Here is an 18,443-nt window from a genome sequence, read left to right as displayed (position 1 = left end):
AATCACAGTTTTCATGCATCTTGGCATCATGTTCTCCTCCACCAGTCTTACACACTGATTTTAATCCTGGTGCAAAAATTCAAGCAGTTCAGTTTGGTTTGATGGCTTGTGATCCTCCATCTTTCTCTTTGTTATATTCCAGAGGTTTTCAATTTGGTAAAATCAAAGAAACTCATCTTATTTTTTTCCCCAGGGCTGTAACTGAATAGAAGGGTGGACTCCTCCTTTTACACAATACTTTAAAACAGTCCTTATTATGATGCTACTATTTTAAACCTGTGCTGTTAGCCATGGAAAATATGATATTTGTCAGTGTGCTAATGGTGTGTAGGCCCTCACATGGGAGCTACAGCTCAGCCGTTAATGATACCAGCAATGCTTGTGCCAAAACCTGAGGCACACTGACCATTTCATTTTGTATTTTAATATTTTATGCCCTGAAGCCAATTAAGAAGTTATGCCAGTTATATCAAATTAATTATATGGCAGCTTTTAAACTAGTTTTTATCCCATTCAGTTGACTTTTTCTTATAGACAGACATACAGTTACATTTCTGCTCACACACAGCTCAAATAATCTGCATCAGTTGAATCAGCTGCACATGAGCCTTCAGTCAGCAAGCACAGTCCCATATATAGCAATATAACCCCCAGTACTGAGCTGTGGAGCAGTAATACTGCATTCTCTGAAGTGATGGAGAAGTTAGCTAATGAGCCAATAGCTGTAGGGTGAGCTGAAGAGGTGAACTAATCATCCAACATCAATACCTGACCATACTAGTGCTCTCTGTGACTGAGAGCAAATAAACCCTCACAGCAACACCCAGTGTAAAGCCTTTCTTACAGGAGTAAATGCTGTTAAATCCTGCATCCTAGTGATTTAAGAATAAGCATTATACAGCAGTGTATAATAGTGAAGTGAATCACACTATTAATAAGGAAAAGGGACATAAGGAATCATGTAGTAACTTAAAAGTGTTAAACAAACCAAAATACTCTGATAGATTTAACAGAGGGAACTCATGCCCTTACTTTCCTGGGGTGGTCCTGATAAGTGCCAGTTTCATCATAATGGTTTTGATGGTATTTTTTGCGACTGCACTTGAGGATATTGTCAAAGTTCTTAAAACTGAAAAAACTTATTTTTTTTCTTAAAGTATATTGTTCTTTATTTAGTTGAGTAGTTGTTGCTTCTCATAATCTGGATTAGAACATTACTCAAATAGAGCTATTCACTGTATACCTGTAACTCTATTTCTTCACTACTTTACAACTGATGCATGTGATTTTCCATTGTCTTGATGAAAAATGCAGGAAAATGCAGCACAATATATCGTTTCAGTATTCATATCGCTATGTAGACATGAGCAATGTCATGTAAGGCCAATGTATTTAAATGTTACAGCCTTTTTGTGCTTACAGAAATCCACCTCTTCCCATTTCTCATAATAAAAGTAAATTATATCCTTCAAATTATATATATTTTTACTCCTGTATTATACCTTTCACCTCACCATATAACCACTATTCTTATTTTTTTTTAAAGATTAATTTCTAAGTTTCTCCCATTGCTCCCCATTTTAGCTAGGCCAAATTTAACTTGTCACACTCATTCAGCTGCTAGTCAGTTATATATATCCCTATCACTAGTGATGCTACAACACAAGCAGTGTGAAGACTAGCACACGCCTCCTCCGACACATGTGAAGTCAGACTTTTCCTTTTTTTGAGCTGCTGCTGATGCAGCATTACCGAGTAGCATCACAGCGCTAAAGCTCGGAGGAAAGCGCAGCGACTCGGTTCTGATACATCAGCTCACAGACGCAGCCTTGTGCTGATCAACATCACCCTAGGAGTGATGAGGGGAAAGAAAGAGCGCTATTTACTGTACCCACCCAGAGAGAGCAAGGACAATTCTGCTCTCTCAGGACTCCGGCAGCTGATGGCAAGCTGCATGACTGGGATTCAAACCAGCGGTCTCCCAATCATAGTGGCAGTGTTTTTTAGACATCTGAACCACTTGGTGCCCACCACCACTATTTTGTTTGGCAGCCCTGTAGTTCAGGCTTATATGTAAATTATTTAAAGCTAAGTTCAGAGTAAATGGTAACAATATGCCATTCATTTTGGATGTCTGGATATATTGAAATTCTACATAGTAATATATACAATGTCCTTATGGTTGTAAACAACAACATTTATATCTGCTGTGCTGTAATATTCTATTAGCAACTTATTTTCCACTTATCAATTCTAAGTGGTGTCATTCATATGTAGAATTTCTATTGGCTGTCCAGAATTATTATACACCCACACACAAGAACACAATAAGGAACACTTTACAACAGAAATCCTCTACATTACAAAATAGAGGTTTATACAGAATGTATACAGTTACAAAGCACTTCGTCTTGGCACTTTGTGATCTCTGTAACAGTACCGTTATCAGTGTGACATCAAAAGCTAACAAGTAACAACTGAATCAGACCAGTAACAATAATCTATAAACAGATTCTCCTTTACACAGCGCGGCTCATTAGCAAAAAAGCTGAAACTATTCAGAAAATACCTGACGGACCTGATAGAGGAACCAGAGGCCAGATTCTCAAAACATGTAGAACCATCATAACCTTTAATCATAACTGGGGGCTTCAGTTATCATCAAAATGAGCTCTAAATTGTCATAATTCTGGTGATATCTGTGGGTAAAATTTAACTTATTTAATATAGAGCAACTTTAGGGCCATTGCAACTTTAACTGCCTGTTAGCATAGTGGCTAACCCTCTTCAAACCTTCTAAGACTGGCTGTTGTATCTGTTAGCATTGCAAATTTAACCTTACCGAGACTGGCTTTAAGCATAGTGGCTAACCTTCTTCAAACATTCCAAGATTGGCTATGGTTTCTTGTAACAGCGTGGCTCCAACCCTAACCTTAACCCTGCCAAGACTGCCTGTTAGCATAGTGGCTAAACCTCTTAAACCTTCTAAGACTGGCTGCTATGTCTTACAGCTTTGCAACTCTAACATTGCAAAGACTGACTGTTAGCATAGTGGCTAAACCCCTTAAAACCTTCCAAGCCTGGCAATGTTTTTTTGGAGTAGCGTGGCTCTAACCCTGTTAAGACTGGCTGTTGTATCTGTTAGCATTGCAAATTTAACCTTACTGAGACTGAAACCTTTTAAACCTTCCAAAGCTGGCAATGGTTTCTTGTAGCAGCGTGGCTCTAACCCTGCCAAGACTGGCTGTTAGCAAAGAGGCTAAACCTCTTCAAATATTTCAAGCCTGGCTAAGGTTTCTGTTAGCAATGTAACCCTAACTTAACCAAGGCTGACAGATAGCTTAATGGCTATCCTGCTCTAAACCTGTCAAACCCAGCTGATTTGTCTGTTAGACTGGCTGTTAGCATAGTGGCCAAACCTCCTCTACCCTTCTAAGCTTGGCTGCTGTATCTAATAGCATTGCAACTCTAACCCTGCCGAGACTGGCTTTTAGCATAGGAGCTAACCCTCTTCAAACCTTCCAATCATGGCTACAGTTTCTTTTTTAACAGCAAGGCTCTAACCCTTCTGAGACTGGATGTTAGCATAGTGGCTAGACCTCTTCAAGCCCTCAGAATCTTTTTGCAGTTTCTGTTAGCATCTTGGTTCTAATTCTGCTGAGGCTGGCTGCTAAATCACAGCTAAATCACCTCCCCAACCCTGCTGAACCTGGCTGCCATGTCTGTTAGCATTGCAGCTCAAACCCTGCCAAAACCAGCTGGTAGCATTGCGGTTACCCACTGCCCCGGCTGCTGCGTATATTAGAATCACAGCTCTACCCTTGTGAAAGCTGGCTTACAGAAGCATCATGGCTGACCCTCTTAAATCTTTCAAGCCTGGCTGCGTTGTCTGCCAGCATTTTAGCTCTTACCCTGCGCCAAAGCTGGCTGTTAGCATTATAGCTAGCCCGCTCCAAAGCTTTTTAGCAACGCAGCATATTACAATAACATGTTTTTACCCAATATTTTGCTACAAACTAAAAATATCACCAGTGCTCACCAATTGATTTCAAATTAAAAGGCTTTAACAACTATTAGCTTTGAGAATCAGGCCTCAGAGTGTCTCAGAGATGTGTGAACAGTGAGCTACGATCATGATTATAACATGAAAAATAGCCGTACTGGGCTCCCTAAAATGTATTGGTCGAGAAAGATGTCCTCCGCTTCTTTCAAATGTAGAAATGACAAGGGAAAGTTGATGAGTTTGGCTCGTCTAAAGTTACAGAACAAAATGTTTTTGCCTCAGATCCACAATATTTCACTAAACACCAAAATAAGCTATCAACAGATCAATAGTTCACTCAGAAACATGGCTTTCTATGTACAAAATCGCACAAAAGGCATGGCTTAGAACATTTTATAACATTATTTCAGTTCAGATTCGGAAATGGTGGGTTCAGTAAATGGAACTTCAGTACTAGTGTATGTTTTATAGTGATAGTGATAGTTCAAAGAAAAAAATAATAATTAAAGGCTCATTTATGCTCAATGCTATTATGTATGAATATGGATACGGACAAAGACTTCTGTCCATACTTTGCTTTGCCTTAATCCGTGTTTGTGTACATCCAGTTAAAACAGAATGGAGCAATGCCACTAGAAATCGTGTGGGTGCAGAAAAAAACTTTTAGAAAATAGTTTTACAAATGTTTACGGACAAATTAACTCTGCAGTTAATTTGTCCGTATTTGTGCACAGTGTCTGAAATCTTACGAGGATATGAATAAATACAACACGATAAAGAACAAACTTTTTTTTTACCCCTTTTATGACTTTAGAATGACGCATTACGACGATTACGATTTGTGCACATTTCCCAAAAGCTTATGAATTTGAAACATTTATTTTGTCCGTATTTGTGCTTACAGAAACGGAACGTTTATTTCATCCGTATTTGTGCACATTTTCTAAAAATTAAGAACATGAAGCATTGGTTTTCTTCGTATTTGTGCTGGTTCTCTGAAAGATTACAGAAACAGAGTGTTTGTTTCTTGTTGTTATTTGTCCGTATTTTGTGCTAACTCTCTAAAATCTTACAAATACAGATCATTCATTTAGTCCGTTTTAGTGTACATTCTCTGAAAGCTTAAGAATATGAAGCATTTATTTTGTCCGTATTTGTGATAGTTCTTTAAAAGTTTACAGAAACGGAACGTTAATATCATCCGTATTTGTGCACATTTTCTGAAAGCTTACAGATTAAAAGTGCTAATTTTGTCCGTATGTGTGCTAGTTCTCTAAAAGATTACAGCAACAGAACCTTCATTTGGTCCATATTTGTGGACATTTCCCCAAAGCTTAAGAATTTAAGGCATTTATTTTGTCTGTATTTGTGCTAGTTCTCTGAAAGATTACAGAATTGATTGCAATCTTAAGTATACAAAATGTTAATTTCATCTTTCTCAAATCTTATGTATTCAAAACTTAAATTTGATCCTTATTTAAGCACATTTTCTAAAAGCATGTGTACAGGAAGCATTAATTTTCTCTGTATTTCTCCCAATTTTCTACTAGCGTACAAATTAAAAGCATTCTTTAATTGTTTGCATTCGTGCAACAAAGTAGTACCACTGAAAATAGTAGAGGCAGTGTAGCAGCCAACTATGCAAGCAGGGAAACACGGTTACTCCTAAATAAACATAAACATGATCAGGATGAAACGGAATGTATTTTTTTCGCTAATTATCGCAAAGTTCTTTACCGTTAACGCCATGTTTGGTATTTTCAGAAAAGTTTGACTCTGCACTGCCCTCTAGTGAATGCACTGCTTACCGTCCATTGTCACCCTTTGCCAATTCAAAAGGATTTTTTTGAAAAGCATAAATCGAGTATAAATGAGCCTTTTTTGCGTTTGATAGGTTGTAGTCTTGCTCAGAGCTGATTGTTCGGCTATATAAGCTCCAGTTATTTGGTAGCTCTGTTAGCCAGGATGCTCCAGCACAAAATTAAAGAAGCAAGAATGACCTTCAGACAGGGGTCAGGGTAACAGGAAAGCTGTACATTTCATTTTCACTGAACTATCACTTTTACAGGGATGGTGACGATGAAAAGTGCTGTACTTACAACTAAACTAATAATTAACTAACAGTAGATTCAGGTAGCGAGTGATTCTGGATCCTCCAGTGCTGAGCGAAGCTTCTGCACGTCGCTGTTTCTGGCGTTTTTGCAGCTCAGCTCTCTAACCTCCAGGGGACGGAGCTCTTTTCAGTACAGTCGGAGGATAAAGAGCAGGGATTGGTGGACGTGTAGCTACACCTGATGGTAAAGGGCAGATGGGTTTAATGCCAAGAGAGTGCGAGACACATCCATATAACAAGCATTTCACTCACACACCCGTCTTTATACGCATGATCTGCATTTATCAGTCCATTATTCTCTCTCTCTCTCCCTCTCTCTCTTCTCCTTCGTTCATTAATGCCTCTGTAAAATCGTTCTTCTTCTTCTCGCTCTCTGGAGGGAAGATGAGCGTCGTCACATCAGTCCTCCGCAGCAGTTGGACTTCTGCTTCTGGGACTCGATGTAATCGTGGATCTGGAACTTGGGCTCGTGGGGCTGGCTGGCTGCTCTCTGCGTCAGCTCTCTGCGTTATTAACAGGGTAAACACAGAGATACTGTACGTGAAAATACTGGAAATAAACTGAACTCACTTTACCGTCTTTATTTCATCATTTTCTTTCTTTATTTAAATGAGAGAAAGGTTTAGGGATGGATAATAATTTAGGTTTGATTAGGTTGATATACGATTTTTCGAAATTTCAAGTTTAATTCAATATACTGTACATCATTTATAGCATCTGTCTCAGTGTCTGTCTCATTTTTAGATACAGACATGCATTGTAAGTGTTCTTGTCAGTTTTTCTGTGGTTTTTATATACTCTTCATATCGATACTGCCATTATATTCACTATATCGACCAAAATTGTGAAATATTTTCTGATATAAATGTAGAATTTAGCCGAGAGCTACAATATAATAATAATAACTATATATACTATAATATACTATAATAATAATAATACATTTTATTTTTATAGCGCTTTTCAGGAAACTCAAAGATGCTTTACATTGCATAAAAAAAAACACAATATGAAAATACATATTAAAATAATCATCATCATCACCAACATCATCAATACCATAAATTTTAATAATACATTTATACTAAGGTATGCCCTCTTAAAGCAGCCTACCTCGCTATGGCATGAAATGCAAGCTCCACGTTAAGACCAGTCTTGGCACTCGTCTCCATGAAGGGAACTCCATACTCCTAGTTTACAGAAAGAGGGAGGGTTAGAATATTATAAGCAACTATATAAACATAAATTATACATACATAAACAAAAATAATAGTTTATAGGGCTCTTTCTGGTTCACTGGATTACTAATAGGTAAATACATGCAAAGCAATGCAAACTGTCTGTGTTGTTCTTCAGCTTTACTTAGTAATAGATAGACAAGACAGATAGATAGACAGACAGACAGATAAACAGATAGATAAAATAAACAGAGATTAGACAGAGACAAAAAAAGACAAATTAAAAAGATAGACAGGTAAAAAATTAGAGATAGAGATATAAAGACAGACAAACAGATAAACAGTGCTAGAGATAGATAAAGAGACAGAGAAAGCCAGACAGATGCCATATTGTATCGTACGTGATAATATCGCCAAAAAAAATTAAATATGGTGAACAATATTATTCCCTGAAATATCGTGCCATATCACCCACCCCTAATTATCACATCAAAGTACTACTTTTTGTTGTTTTTAGCAAAAGAAAAATTCACACTGTTCTCATTTCCCATTCTATATCTACTAGAGACAGATTATATCTGTCCCGTATCATTTATTTTACTTTAATCCTGGATATATGGAGATATATGGAGTGCATTATTATTAGTATCATGACATTCTGGATCATTGACTTCTGTTACAAATCTGATAAATCTTTTTTTATATATATCTCAGTTAGCCATATCATATTGCAAGCAATAATAAAATTCTAAATATATGTTTTGTCATATCGCCAGAAGTTTTAGTTATGGTGAAAATACCATCAAATATCGTGATATTATTTTAGAGCCATATCGCCCACCCCTAATAGAAAGATAAACAGACAGACAGAGATATAAAGATACTAGAGAGACAGATAGAGATTAGTTAGACAGACAGATAGACAGATAAAGAGGGAGACACAGATACATAGACAAAGAGACACAGACAGACAGACAGACAGATAGATATAGATAGATCCATATTGTGATAACACTGTCCATAGCTGTATATTATGTTTATATAATATGCACATATATTTTTACATATTACAGCTAAATATTTTTATGCAACATTATTATTTCATACCAAAACAGACTCTTAGGAAGGTACATTTGTTTCTGTTTCTGATTATTTAAAAATGTGGTATCATATAACAGTTCAATATATATTTGTTGCTGCAATGTATTCCTAAAATTATATAAAAAATATAAATACCTACCTTAGCCAGCTTCTGTCCCTCCTCGTGCTTGATGACCCGCTCAGCCGCCATGTCTGACTGTAGGAACGGAGACAGCAGTTCATGATAATAATAAATGATCATCAGAAAAACAGGATATCTACGGTATCCTCAAATCTAGAATAAATTATATAGGTAGTTAAATTCTGTAAAACTGAAGCACCAATAAATTCCTATAATTCCTGGTATTTGCTTATTTAGAAGTATTTTATCCTCCTCAGTAACACAGATGCTGTGAAGTATTATTCTTTTATTATTATTATTATTATTATTATTATTATTATAAATAATAATTCATTTATTTATTTGTATTTTTATTGTACTATGTAAAAGTTAGTTTTAGCTTAATTTGAACTTGTTTTTATTAATCTTATAATCTTGTGATCTTAATTTCCTAATTCAAGTTTTATTCTTATTACCAATATTTTATTACCTATATTTGTAAATGCTCGGCTACATTAAAAATGAGGGTTGTCCTCTATGTACTTTCCGAATTAAAATTGAAATAATAGGTTGATAGACTGATTGATTGATTATCATCACTATTGTTATCATAGGCGGTAATATCGTTTTGTGAGATGTGATTCCCTGTGATTTCCATCTCACAATGTACAAAACTTAAGCTTAAATAATTACTATGCTGTAAAATAAAGGTTTAGAGGTCTTGTAGAATCAATTAATGCATTTAATGCTGAGATCTGTCAAGATTTGATAGTCCATATTAGGCAGGTGGTGCTAATGTTATGGCTAACTAGTGTTTTAGTGTTTTACATTAATGCAACTAGCCTGTCTGACATTTCTTTACCTTTATATCTGTCCTCTAGGGGGCACTATTGAATCTATCATTGAGTTATAATTAAAGGCAAATCCCTTTCCTTGCAGTCAAAAACTCAAATAACTCAAATTTAAACGTATTGATAGAATACAATTACAGGAAAAAAGCCATTTAAAAGAACACAAAGCCTGATTTTTCATTATGTAAAGCATTATTGTAGCTACACAATCTTTTCTTCCATTACTGTGATTTGATTGGACATTGTGTTTTGAGACGTGCTGTGTTTTTTTTTTATGTAATCATTAAGTGCTCATAATAAACTGTGGATTAAACTCAGTTTGGTGGCGACTGCTATTATCACACGCTGCCAGCTGCTCTGCTGTGTTCTTTGAAGCTCTGATTCAGAAGAGAACTACAGAGGAGAGAAAAGCAGTTACTGTACTGAACACGTTTTCATTTTCATTTTCTATTTACCAATCAGCGGTTTAAAGAAAAGAGGGATTAAGTCTTAAAATAAATGTTTCATTTAAGCTGTTGCTCTCCAAAAAGAGTGAAAAAATGTGACCAAATTAGATGTTTTTGGTTCACATGAGAATACTGCAACTGTGAAACACGGTGGTGGTAGTTTCATGGATTTGACCTGTTTGGCTGCATCTTGGCCAGAATGTCTTCTCCTCAGTAACAGAACAAATAAATTCTGAACTATATCAGCAAATTCTTAAGGAAAATATAATCACGACATCTGTGGAAGAGCTGAATATCAGAATAATGTAGATCATGCAGCAAGACAATGACCGACCTGCAGTCTAAAGTGCTGCCACTATGTTTGGGACATCGCTGGTTCGAATCCTGGTCATGCAGCTTACCATCACCTGCCAGAGCCCTAAGAGAGCACAACTGCCCTTGCACTCTTTAGGTGGGTACAGTAGATGGCGCTCTTTCCCCTCATCACTCCTAGGGTGATGTGGATCAGCACAAGGCTGCGTCTGTGAGCTGTTGTATCAGAACCGAGTCGTTGCGCTTTCCTCCGAGCGTTAGCGCTGTGATGCTATGCAGCAATGCTGCATTAGCAGCAGCTCAAAAACAGGCTGACTTCACATGTGTCAGAGGAGAAAATTCCTAAGAGTACACAGAGTATATCATAGAATACACTACCAGTCAAAAGTTTTAGAACACCCCTATTGCCCTATTGTTTAGTGGTCCAGTAGCTGCAGTGCTGTATGACCCAGACAATCTCCTTTTTTTTACTTTATCTTTATCTTATCAATGACTTTATTACTGCTGTTCTTCACCTCTCAGACTAACTCGATTTCCTCTTTTCTCTGCTGAAACTGAGACTCAGTCCTTAATCATGTTAATCTGAGCTAAAGGCTAAAGCTGCTGTTTTCATGTGGGTCAGCCAGACGTGACTCTTCCTGTAGTAGTTTTCTCCAGTTTTCAACAGTCTTTTGTCTTCATTTGTATTTTTTTACAATACTAAATATATTATTTATTTATTTTTTCTGTTAATTTGTTTTCCTTAAAGGCCCTGTAAGTTTACTGCAACATTTTGTACACTGGAGTTTGCACCATTTCTGCTTATTTACTGGATCTAAAGAGTTTAATTGGCAAAAATAAAGGGGTGTTTTACAACTTTTGACTGGTAGTGTATACTAGCACATGTTTTAAATTTAATTTTGTATTCTGCCATACTGTTAAAACTGCCAAAACAACAAGCTGACACCAAAAATGTGCCATTGTGTTGCATGAAATCCCTCTCAAGGTTTGTCATAATTTCATATTCCGAAGAGCACTTTGAGAAGGAGTACTGTATTCATATCCAGGAATATAAATATAAATACATGAGTCACAGAAATAAGGTCAAAACACAGCAAGTGTCTTTAAAATGAGCGCTCGCTCAAGGTCTTCACTTTAAGGGAGTTTTGTAGTGTTTGGAGGGTTGCAGAGTTTGATGCTGCTAATCGTTATCTCTTTTCTCCTCCCAGGAAGTCCCACTTACCTTGTTGCCAAGCAACATGATGACCACATCCTTCTGTGCATACTCATGAATTTCAGTCAGCCAGGCCTGCATGGTGACACACACACACACACACACACACACACACACACACAGAAGAAAAAACATTAAATGACGCGAGAGCACTGTGGGAAGGAGGAAAAAAAAAGGAAAAACGGAGAAAGTTGCCATTTGAAAATGAACGCTTGTCACAACGGAGGCGGGTTGAGCTCAGCAACAGGAACACCACCTCACTCTCTTTCTCTCTAAAGCACACAGGAGAAAGCAGACGCTGCCACTCTTACCCTGATGTTGTCGAAGGACGACTTCCTGGTGATGTCGTACAGAAGCAGCAGAGCTAAACAGAGCGAGAAAAACACAAAACGACCACAATCGGCTTTTAGCATCAGAATGGCAACTGGTATTAAGTTATATCATGACCAAAGATATAAAAAAGTACTCTCATTAAGTAAAAGTGTAAAAGCTTTCAAAACTACTTAAAGTATATAAGTAAAAGTAAACATATTTTTCTAAAAGCCATAATGACTATAAATGTTATATTAAAAAAAATGTTGATATATTGGTATTTGGGATGCACTAGACTGATTGTTTCAGTTGCACATACAGGTGCATCTTTAAACAATAGAATATTTATTGAAAAGTTCATTTATTTTTAAGTAATTCAGTTCAGAATGTGAAACTCATATATTATATAGATGTATTACACACAGAGTGATCTATTTTAAGCGTTTATTTATTTTATTGTTGATGATGATTATGGCTTACAGCCAGTAAAAACCCAACAATCAGTGTGGCAGTGTGCCAAGTCCTGCTGGAAAATGAAATCCGCAACTCCAGCAAAACACTGCACTGACTTTAGACTTGATGATAAAACACAGTGGATCAACACCAGCAGATGACATGTCTCTCCAAACCATCACTGATTGGTGGAAACTTCACACTAGACCTCAAGCAGTTTGGACTGTGTGTCTCTCCACTCTTCTTCCATACTCTGCTCCCTTGATTTACAAATGAAATGTAAAATTTACTGATGATCAGTGATGGTTTGGAGAGACATGTCTGTCATCTGCTGGTGTTGATCCACTGTGTTTTATTATCAAGTCTAAAGTCAGCGCAGTTTTGTTTTCCCACAAAATCTTACAGCACTTCATGCTTCCCTCTGCTACTGATAACTTTTATGGAGATGCAGATTTCATTTTCCAGCAGGACTTGGCACACTGCCCACACTGCCAATAGAAGTACCAATCGGTCTTATATAATCTAATTAAATTAAATCCTATGTTACCCTGTGCATCTCGGTAATACGCATGAGTGACACTGCGGAACCTCTCCTGCCCGGCTGTGTCCCAAATCTGCAAAAGAACAAGTCCATCATTAAGTGATTAACTGATAAACATACAGGGGTTGGACAATGAAACTGAAACACCTGGTTTTAGAGCACAATAATGTATTGTGGTGACGGACAGTTCTGGTGGAAACAGGAGAGTTGAGGTGCACATTGAATTCTGCCGTGATTTGATCAGCCGTGGTTTTATGTTTTTTGGATACAATCCGGGTTAGCACCCTAACATCACTTTCAGACAGCTTCCTCTTACAGCATCCACAGTTAATCCTGTTGGATGTTGTTGGTCCTTCTTGGTGGTATGCTGACATTACCCTGGATACCGTGGCTCTTGATGCATCACAAAGACTTGCTGTCTTGGTCACAGATGCTCCGGCAAGACGTGCACCAACAATTTGTCCTCTTTTGAACTCTGGTATGTCACCCATAATGTTATAGTGTGCATTGCAATATTTAGAGCAGAACTGTGCTCTTACCCTGCTAATTGAACCTTCACACTCTTGATTGATCACCAGGCTGCTCCAATTTAGCCATAAAATCTACCACACTAAAATGACAGGTGTTTCAGTTTTATTGTCTAACCCCACGTAGCAAGTAAATACAGGAATAAACACAGAAATGCAAGTTTTCATTACAGTATCGAGGTTTATTTCTTTAAACAGACAGAAAGACAGAAAAATCTAAAAACGTAAGGACTGGAGACACACTTGGCGTGTAATGAGATTTGATAAAGCCCATCTCTGAAGAAGGAGACGGCGAAGGTTGAGTGTGAAACCCGCCATACAATCTACGCCAAAGATAGCGAATGTTATGTAACAGCCAATTCACACTAATAACCTGAAGCCAGTCTTCCGGGAGGCCGACCGGGTTTTTTCTACTCCGCTGTGTTCAGCTAGTCACAACCCAATATGCAGAGCCGGGTGCTGCGTGGGCGGCCACAAAAGGCCGTCCAAAGAAGGAGAGAGATCAGACAGATGACAGGGACAAGTGTGATAGATGTTTCTGCAGAGCTGTCTGATAATTACAGAGGTAAAAATAACGACAAACTGCAGCAGATTCAGTCACAGAGCTGCAGGCAGGGCAGGGTGAAGCTGTGATTACGGCTGTGGAGTTATGTAGAGAATCTTTACACTCGCAGCTCATTTACCAGAACAATGGATCCTTAATTAAACACACATTTAACAGCTCTTTATGACCCAAAACTCCAAACTTCAAAGTACTCACTTAACACAGTTTTAGGCTACGTTCACATTACCAGCCTGAAGTGACTCAAATCAGATTTTTTGCTCAATGGCTGCGTTGACATAAGGGCTGCACGGTACTGGAAAAAAATGTGATGATATACAGTACTGTGCAAATGTTTTAGGCACCTGTGAGGAATTTTATAGCAAAGAAAAAGCTACTTATCTGTGCAGTAAGTGTTTATTAGCTCAGAAAAACACATTACAGCATTACAATAAATACAAACAGCAATTTTAAAACATCTTCTAATCTCTCCTCCTAATCTGAGTTTAATAGAGCGATTTTTTTGTTGTCTTCATATTAATCAACACCTGGTTTGGTAAATTACTGGTAAATGTGGTAAATCAGGTGAGCTGCTGACGGAACTGAACATAATATACACATGCTGGCTGAGGGAAATCATCCAGGAGAAATCTGGAATCTCTACACTCTGTTCTTCAGCTTCAGGCTCAAAGGATATAAACATACTTAGTAAAAAAGGAGATTGATTCCTAGTTACGTGCCCAACCATGTGGATTGAGGCCATGCGACACATCATGATGACGATGCTTAAACGATATATCGTGTAGCCCTAGTTCACATTACAAGCCACACTGCTCAAATTAGACGTTTTGCTCAGATCAGATTTGTCTATCTTGACGGTTCACATTTACAGTAAGTGATCTGTATCTGTGTGTAGTGTGAACGAATCTGTCCCTGAAACACCGTCTCACATGCTGCACATTGATACCTGTATAAACGTCTGCTTCTACACCACCAACAACAAAACCCTCATATTAGAGAGAGGAGAGACTCGTAGCTTTGTAAAGGGAAATGGATGAGTTAGCAGCTCATATGTGGAGCATCTTCTGCTGGAGTGGAGAAACAGTAAACAGCTGCTCTGAAATTCATGCTCAGGTCCAGGAGGTGAAAAAAGACCAGGTAGTTTGCTTTTGCTGTTTTTGCAGCTACACGTATCAATGTGCAGCATGTGAGGCAGCGTTTCAGGGACAGATTCGTTCACATTACACACAGATACAGATCACTTACATTTGTGAATGTGAACCGATCTGAGCAAAAAATCTGATTTGAGCAATGTGTCTTAAAGTGTGAACGTAGCCTTGTGTCTATGTGTCTTTTAGTCTATTAAAATGGTAGACAAACTGTAGAAAAGACTGACCTGGAGTTTGACCTTCATATTATCCACTGAGACCACCTTGTTCTGAAAAGATAAAATAAAATAAAAACAAAAAACAAGAATTCAGCAACAACAAAACTTGAATATTATTATCAAGTATATTAAGTACCAGCTAAATGTTTGTTTTTAATATTTTAGATTATTCGTAGCGCCACTTGCATAGATTAGACAGTTTTGCACATCTCTGCTGGATTTTCTCAGTCAGCTTCATGAGGTAGAGTCACCTGGAATTCAGGCTTTCAGTTAACAGCTGTGCTGAACTCATCAAGAGTTAATTACTTGAATTTATTGTCTCTTAATGTAAAGGTTTGAGAGCATCAGTTAAAGTAAAGTAGTGAAGAGGTAGAGTTACAGGTATACAGTGAATAGTGAATATTTGAGTAATGTTCTAATCCAGATTATGACAAAAACTACTCAACTAAGCAAAGAAAAAAAAATACTAAGAAATGAAGGTCAGTCAATCCGCAACAATTTATGAAATTTGAAAGTATGATGAAACTGGCTCTCATCAGGATTACCCCAGGAAAGGAAGAGCAAGTGTTACCAGACTGCCTGGAGGAAACTCACACAGACAAATAGAGAACATGGAAACTCCACCCAGATAGGGAATTGAACCCAAGACCCCAGTGCTGGGTGGTGAACATGCTAACCACTAAGCCACTGTGCTACCCAGTCAGTCAAATTGTTCTGAGGACCCAGGCAGCTTCAGCAGTAGTTTGTGTCATCAATAGTCCTTTTTCTGTCTGTTTGATTCTCTCAGTAAACAGTTCTTGATCAGCTCCACATCCCTTCAGACCCTTCAGTGTTGAGTCATCCTCTTTCAGTAGAAGAATGGACAGAAAAACTGTTAATCTAAAACCTTTCTAGATATAAAACAAGGACCAAGCCTTATTATCTTCTCTGTTTCAAAGATTCAAGGTTTTAAAGAGCTTTAGGTGGTCTACCAGGTCCTCTTGCATGGTTGATAGGGGTCCACTATTCTCTCTTTTTATGCATTTTTTGTTTAAAAGAAAAAAAAAAAATCCTACTTTGCCTTGTTAAATTTTATCCAATCTCACTGAACACTTGTTTTCAGGAGACTTAGCAGCATGTAGTAACTAGATCATAAAAGACCCTATTTTAGTGATCTACAAGTCAACCAACCACGCAGCTTGATCTAGGGTGTGTTGGTGTGTCTTTGCTATTGCAATGACGTGAAAAGTACACCTTGTGCGGCTCGAAACCCACAAAAGGCATGGGTATGATTTGAGTGTAGTGTGAAATAAACCAATGAGCGGGTCACATTTTGCGGATTGCTATTTTAATGGCGCAGCTACCTGGACGTGTCCAACGCTTCTTAACAGAGAAAACTGAGCTGCTCATTCACACTGTGAAGGAGCTCCAGCAGCTCATTTACGGGAACAGCAATGTTATTTTATTGAGTGGTCTCTTTATTGTTAATGTAAAAGTTGGGTTTGTGCACTCTTGCCTGTGTTGCCAAGATAGTAATAAACGTCTGACTGCTGACTGTTGTCAAGATCTAATCAGTCAGTGGAGCACCTCCAGATCGCCACAGCCATCGAAGTAGTTATATTTACAAGCACTGTTGCTTTTTCAATGACGCATGCACACACCTGTATACGTTTTCAGGTGTTATCTTGTGAGTGAGGCAGGTATTTAACAATTCTAAAATTGTTAACATTGTTAACAAGGCTAAAATTACCACTCACAGTGGACAGAACAGTGAGGGGTAATGATCATGACCAGCGGCATCTGGCTAGAATTACCCACAATAAGTTCAATGCAGCGTACTTTGCATTCCGTGGGACAAAGCAAAAGTAGACAAGACAATAGAAATGTATTGTGGTCACTTGCTTTTAAACTAGGGTTCTTTTATAAATGCAAAACAATGAGGAATGTATAGTAACTCATATATGTTTTATGTGGACGACTCTCACAAACACTCTGTAATGTATTTTAATGGCAGATTTAAGGCCTGGTGGAGTGCAGCTCTGGGGATGGAGTTAATTACACAGAGGAGAAGAAGATGGTGATCAGAAATAACAGAGTGGCTCCCCGTTCATTTCCTGACGGCGCGGCCGGTCAGCATGTGGCGTCCTCTGAGCGCTGAGAAAAACATGCCTCGAGATCACACCTACTGCCCTGAAAACATCACGCTTATCAAATCTCTTCACACATCAGCGACAAACGGCTCATTGAGTTTGATGAAAAACACTGAGATGTTTGGTGACGATGCGGCGAGATCTTACAGCCCCGAGCTCAGAGACGAGCACACTGTCAGCGCTGATGATCAGAGAGCACGGACACCAGCCAGACCCCTGTTACCATGCAGAATCTGAGATAAATAAATAAATAATACATTTCTACCTAAACTTCAAAATATATTCTAATTATGGGTGCGCCATAACGTATCGTACACAATAATATCGCCACATTTTTAAAATATAGTTATTACAAAGATTATTTAAGGGCCATCAAAGGTATTTATTCATTTAAACTGGTCTCATTTCCCACTAAAATAATATCTAAAAGCGTCAACTGAAAACCTCTGGATTATAATCAAGAGGAAGATGGATGATCTCAAGCCATCAAACCACCAAACTGAACTGCTTGAATTTTTGCACCAGGAGTAAAGCAGCATAAAGTTATCCAAAAGCAGTGTGTAAGACTGGTGGAGGAGAACATGATGCCAAGATGCATGAAAACTGTGATTAAAAACCAACCAGGGTTATTCCACCAAATATAATTTATAAATATGAACTTGTTTTCTCTACATTATTTGAGGTCTAAAAGCTCTGCTTCAAACCAAAAACTTAACAAAACAGAAACAGAGAGAAAGACCACTAAGAAACACTAGCAATCTGACTGACGTGGAACATGCACAAGAACCGACAACTGTGCACTGAAACAAAGGGGCAGAGGGAACAGAAAACAGGAAACACCTGGGGACAGGTGACGAGGAGGCGGAGCTACAAATAACACATGTGGAAGCACTGAAGACAGGGGTGAAGACAAGAGAGCAGAACACAGAGAGCTACGTGCTAGGGAGCACATGGCTAGGAAAACATGGAGACAGGCAGGGGAGGACACGGAACAGGACTAGAACGCGACAATCTGATTATCACTGAATCATTTTAAATTTTTTGTTTCTGAACACCATCAGAAAGCCTGTGACTGTTTTAAATTATTTTTAAGTTTCTTTTTTATTTTAAATTTTAATTAATTTAATTTATTTTTATTTAATTATTATTACTTTTATATTTTCATTCTTGTTCCTAGTTCTATGTTTCATTTTATAATTTCTTATCATTCTTAACATTTTACTTTTACTATTATCT

General features: G+C 37.8%; 1 protein-coding gene across 2 annotated transcripts in view; it reads right to left on the bottom strand.

Annotated features, from left to right (window-relative positions):
- Window positions 1-2,322: 2,322 nt before the first annotated feature.
- LOC103025928 (ras-related protein Rab-37) overlaps window positions 2,323-18,443 on the bottom strand; it is a 62,427-nt gene continuing 46,306 nt past the window's right edge. For both annotated transcript variants that reach the window (XM_022664960.2, XM_022664961.2), the window contains exons 3-9: window positions 15,088-15,129; window positions 12,630-12,696; window positions 11,629-11,681; window positions 11,327-11,392; window positions 8,535-8,591; window positions 7,230-7,306; window positions 2,323-6,619 (exon numbers count right to left, since the gene is read on the bottom strand). In XM_022664960.2, coding sequence (XP_022520681.1) covers window positions 6,511-6,619; window positions 7,230-7,306; window positions 8,535-8,591; window positions 11,327-11,392; window positions 11,629-11,681; window positions 12,630-12,696; window positions 15,088-15,129 — 471 coding nt within the window. In that variant the 3' untranslated portion in view covers window positions 2,323-6,510. The remainder of the gene's footprint in view (window positions 6,620-7,229; window positions 7,307-8,534; window positions 8,592-11,326; window positions 11,393-11,628; window positions 11,682-12,629; window positions 12,697-15,087; window positions 15,130-18,443) is intronic.

Source organism: Astyanax mexicanus, chromosome 19, assembly GCF_023375975.1.
Source record: "Astyanax mexicanus isolate ESR-SI-001 chromosome 19, AstMex3_surface, whole genome shotgun sequence".
Lineage (NCBI taxonomy): Eukaryota > Metazoa > Chordata > Actinopteri > Characiformes > Acestrorhamphidae > Astyanax > Astyanax mexicanus.
Note: the sequence above shows the minus strand (reverse complement) of the source record. Positions and strands in the feature narration are given on the sequence as shown.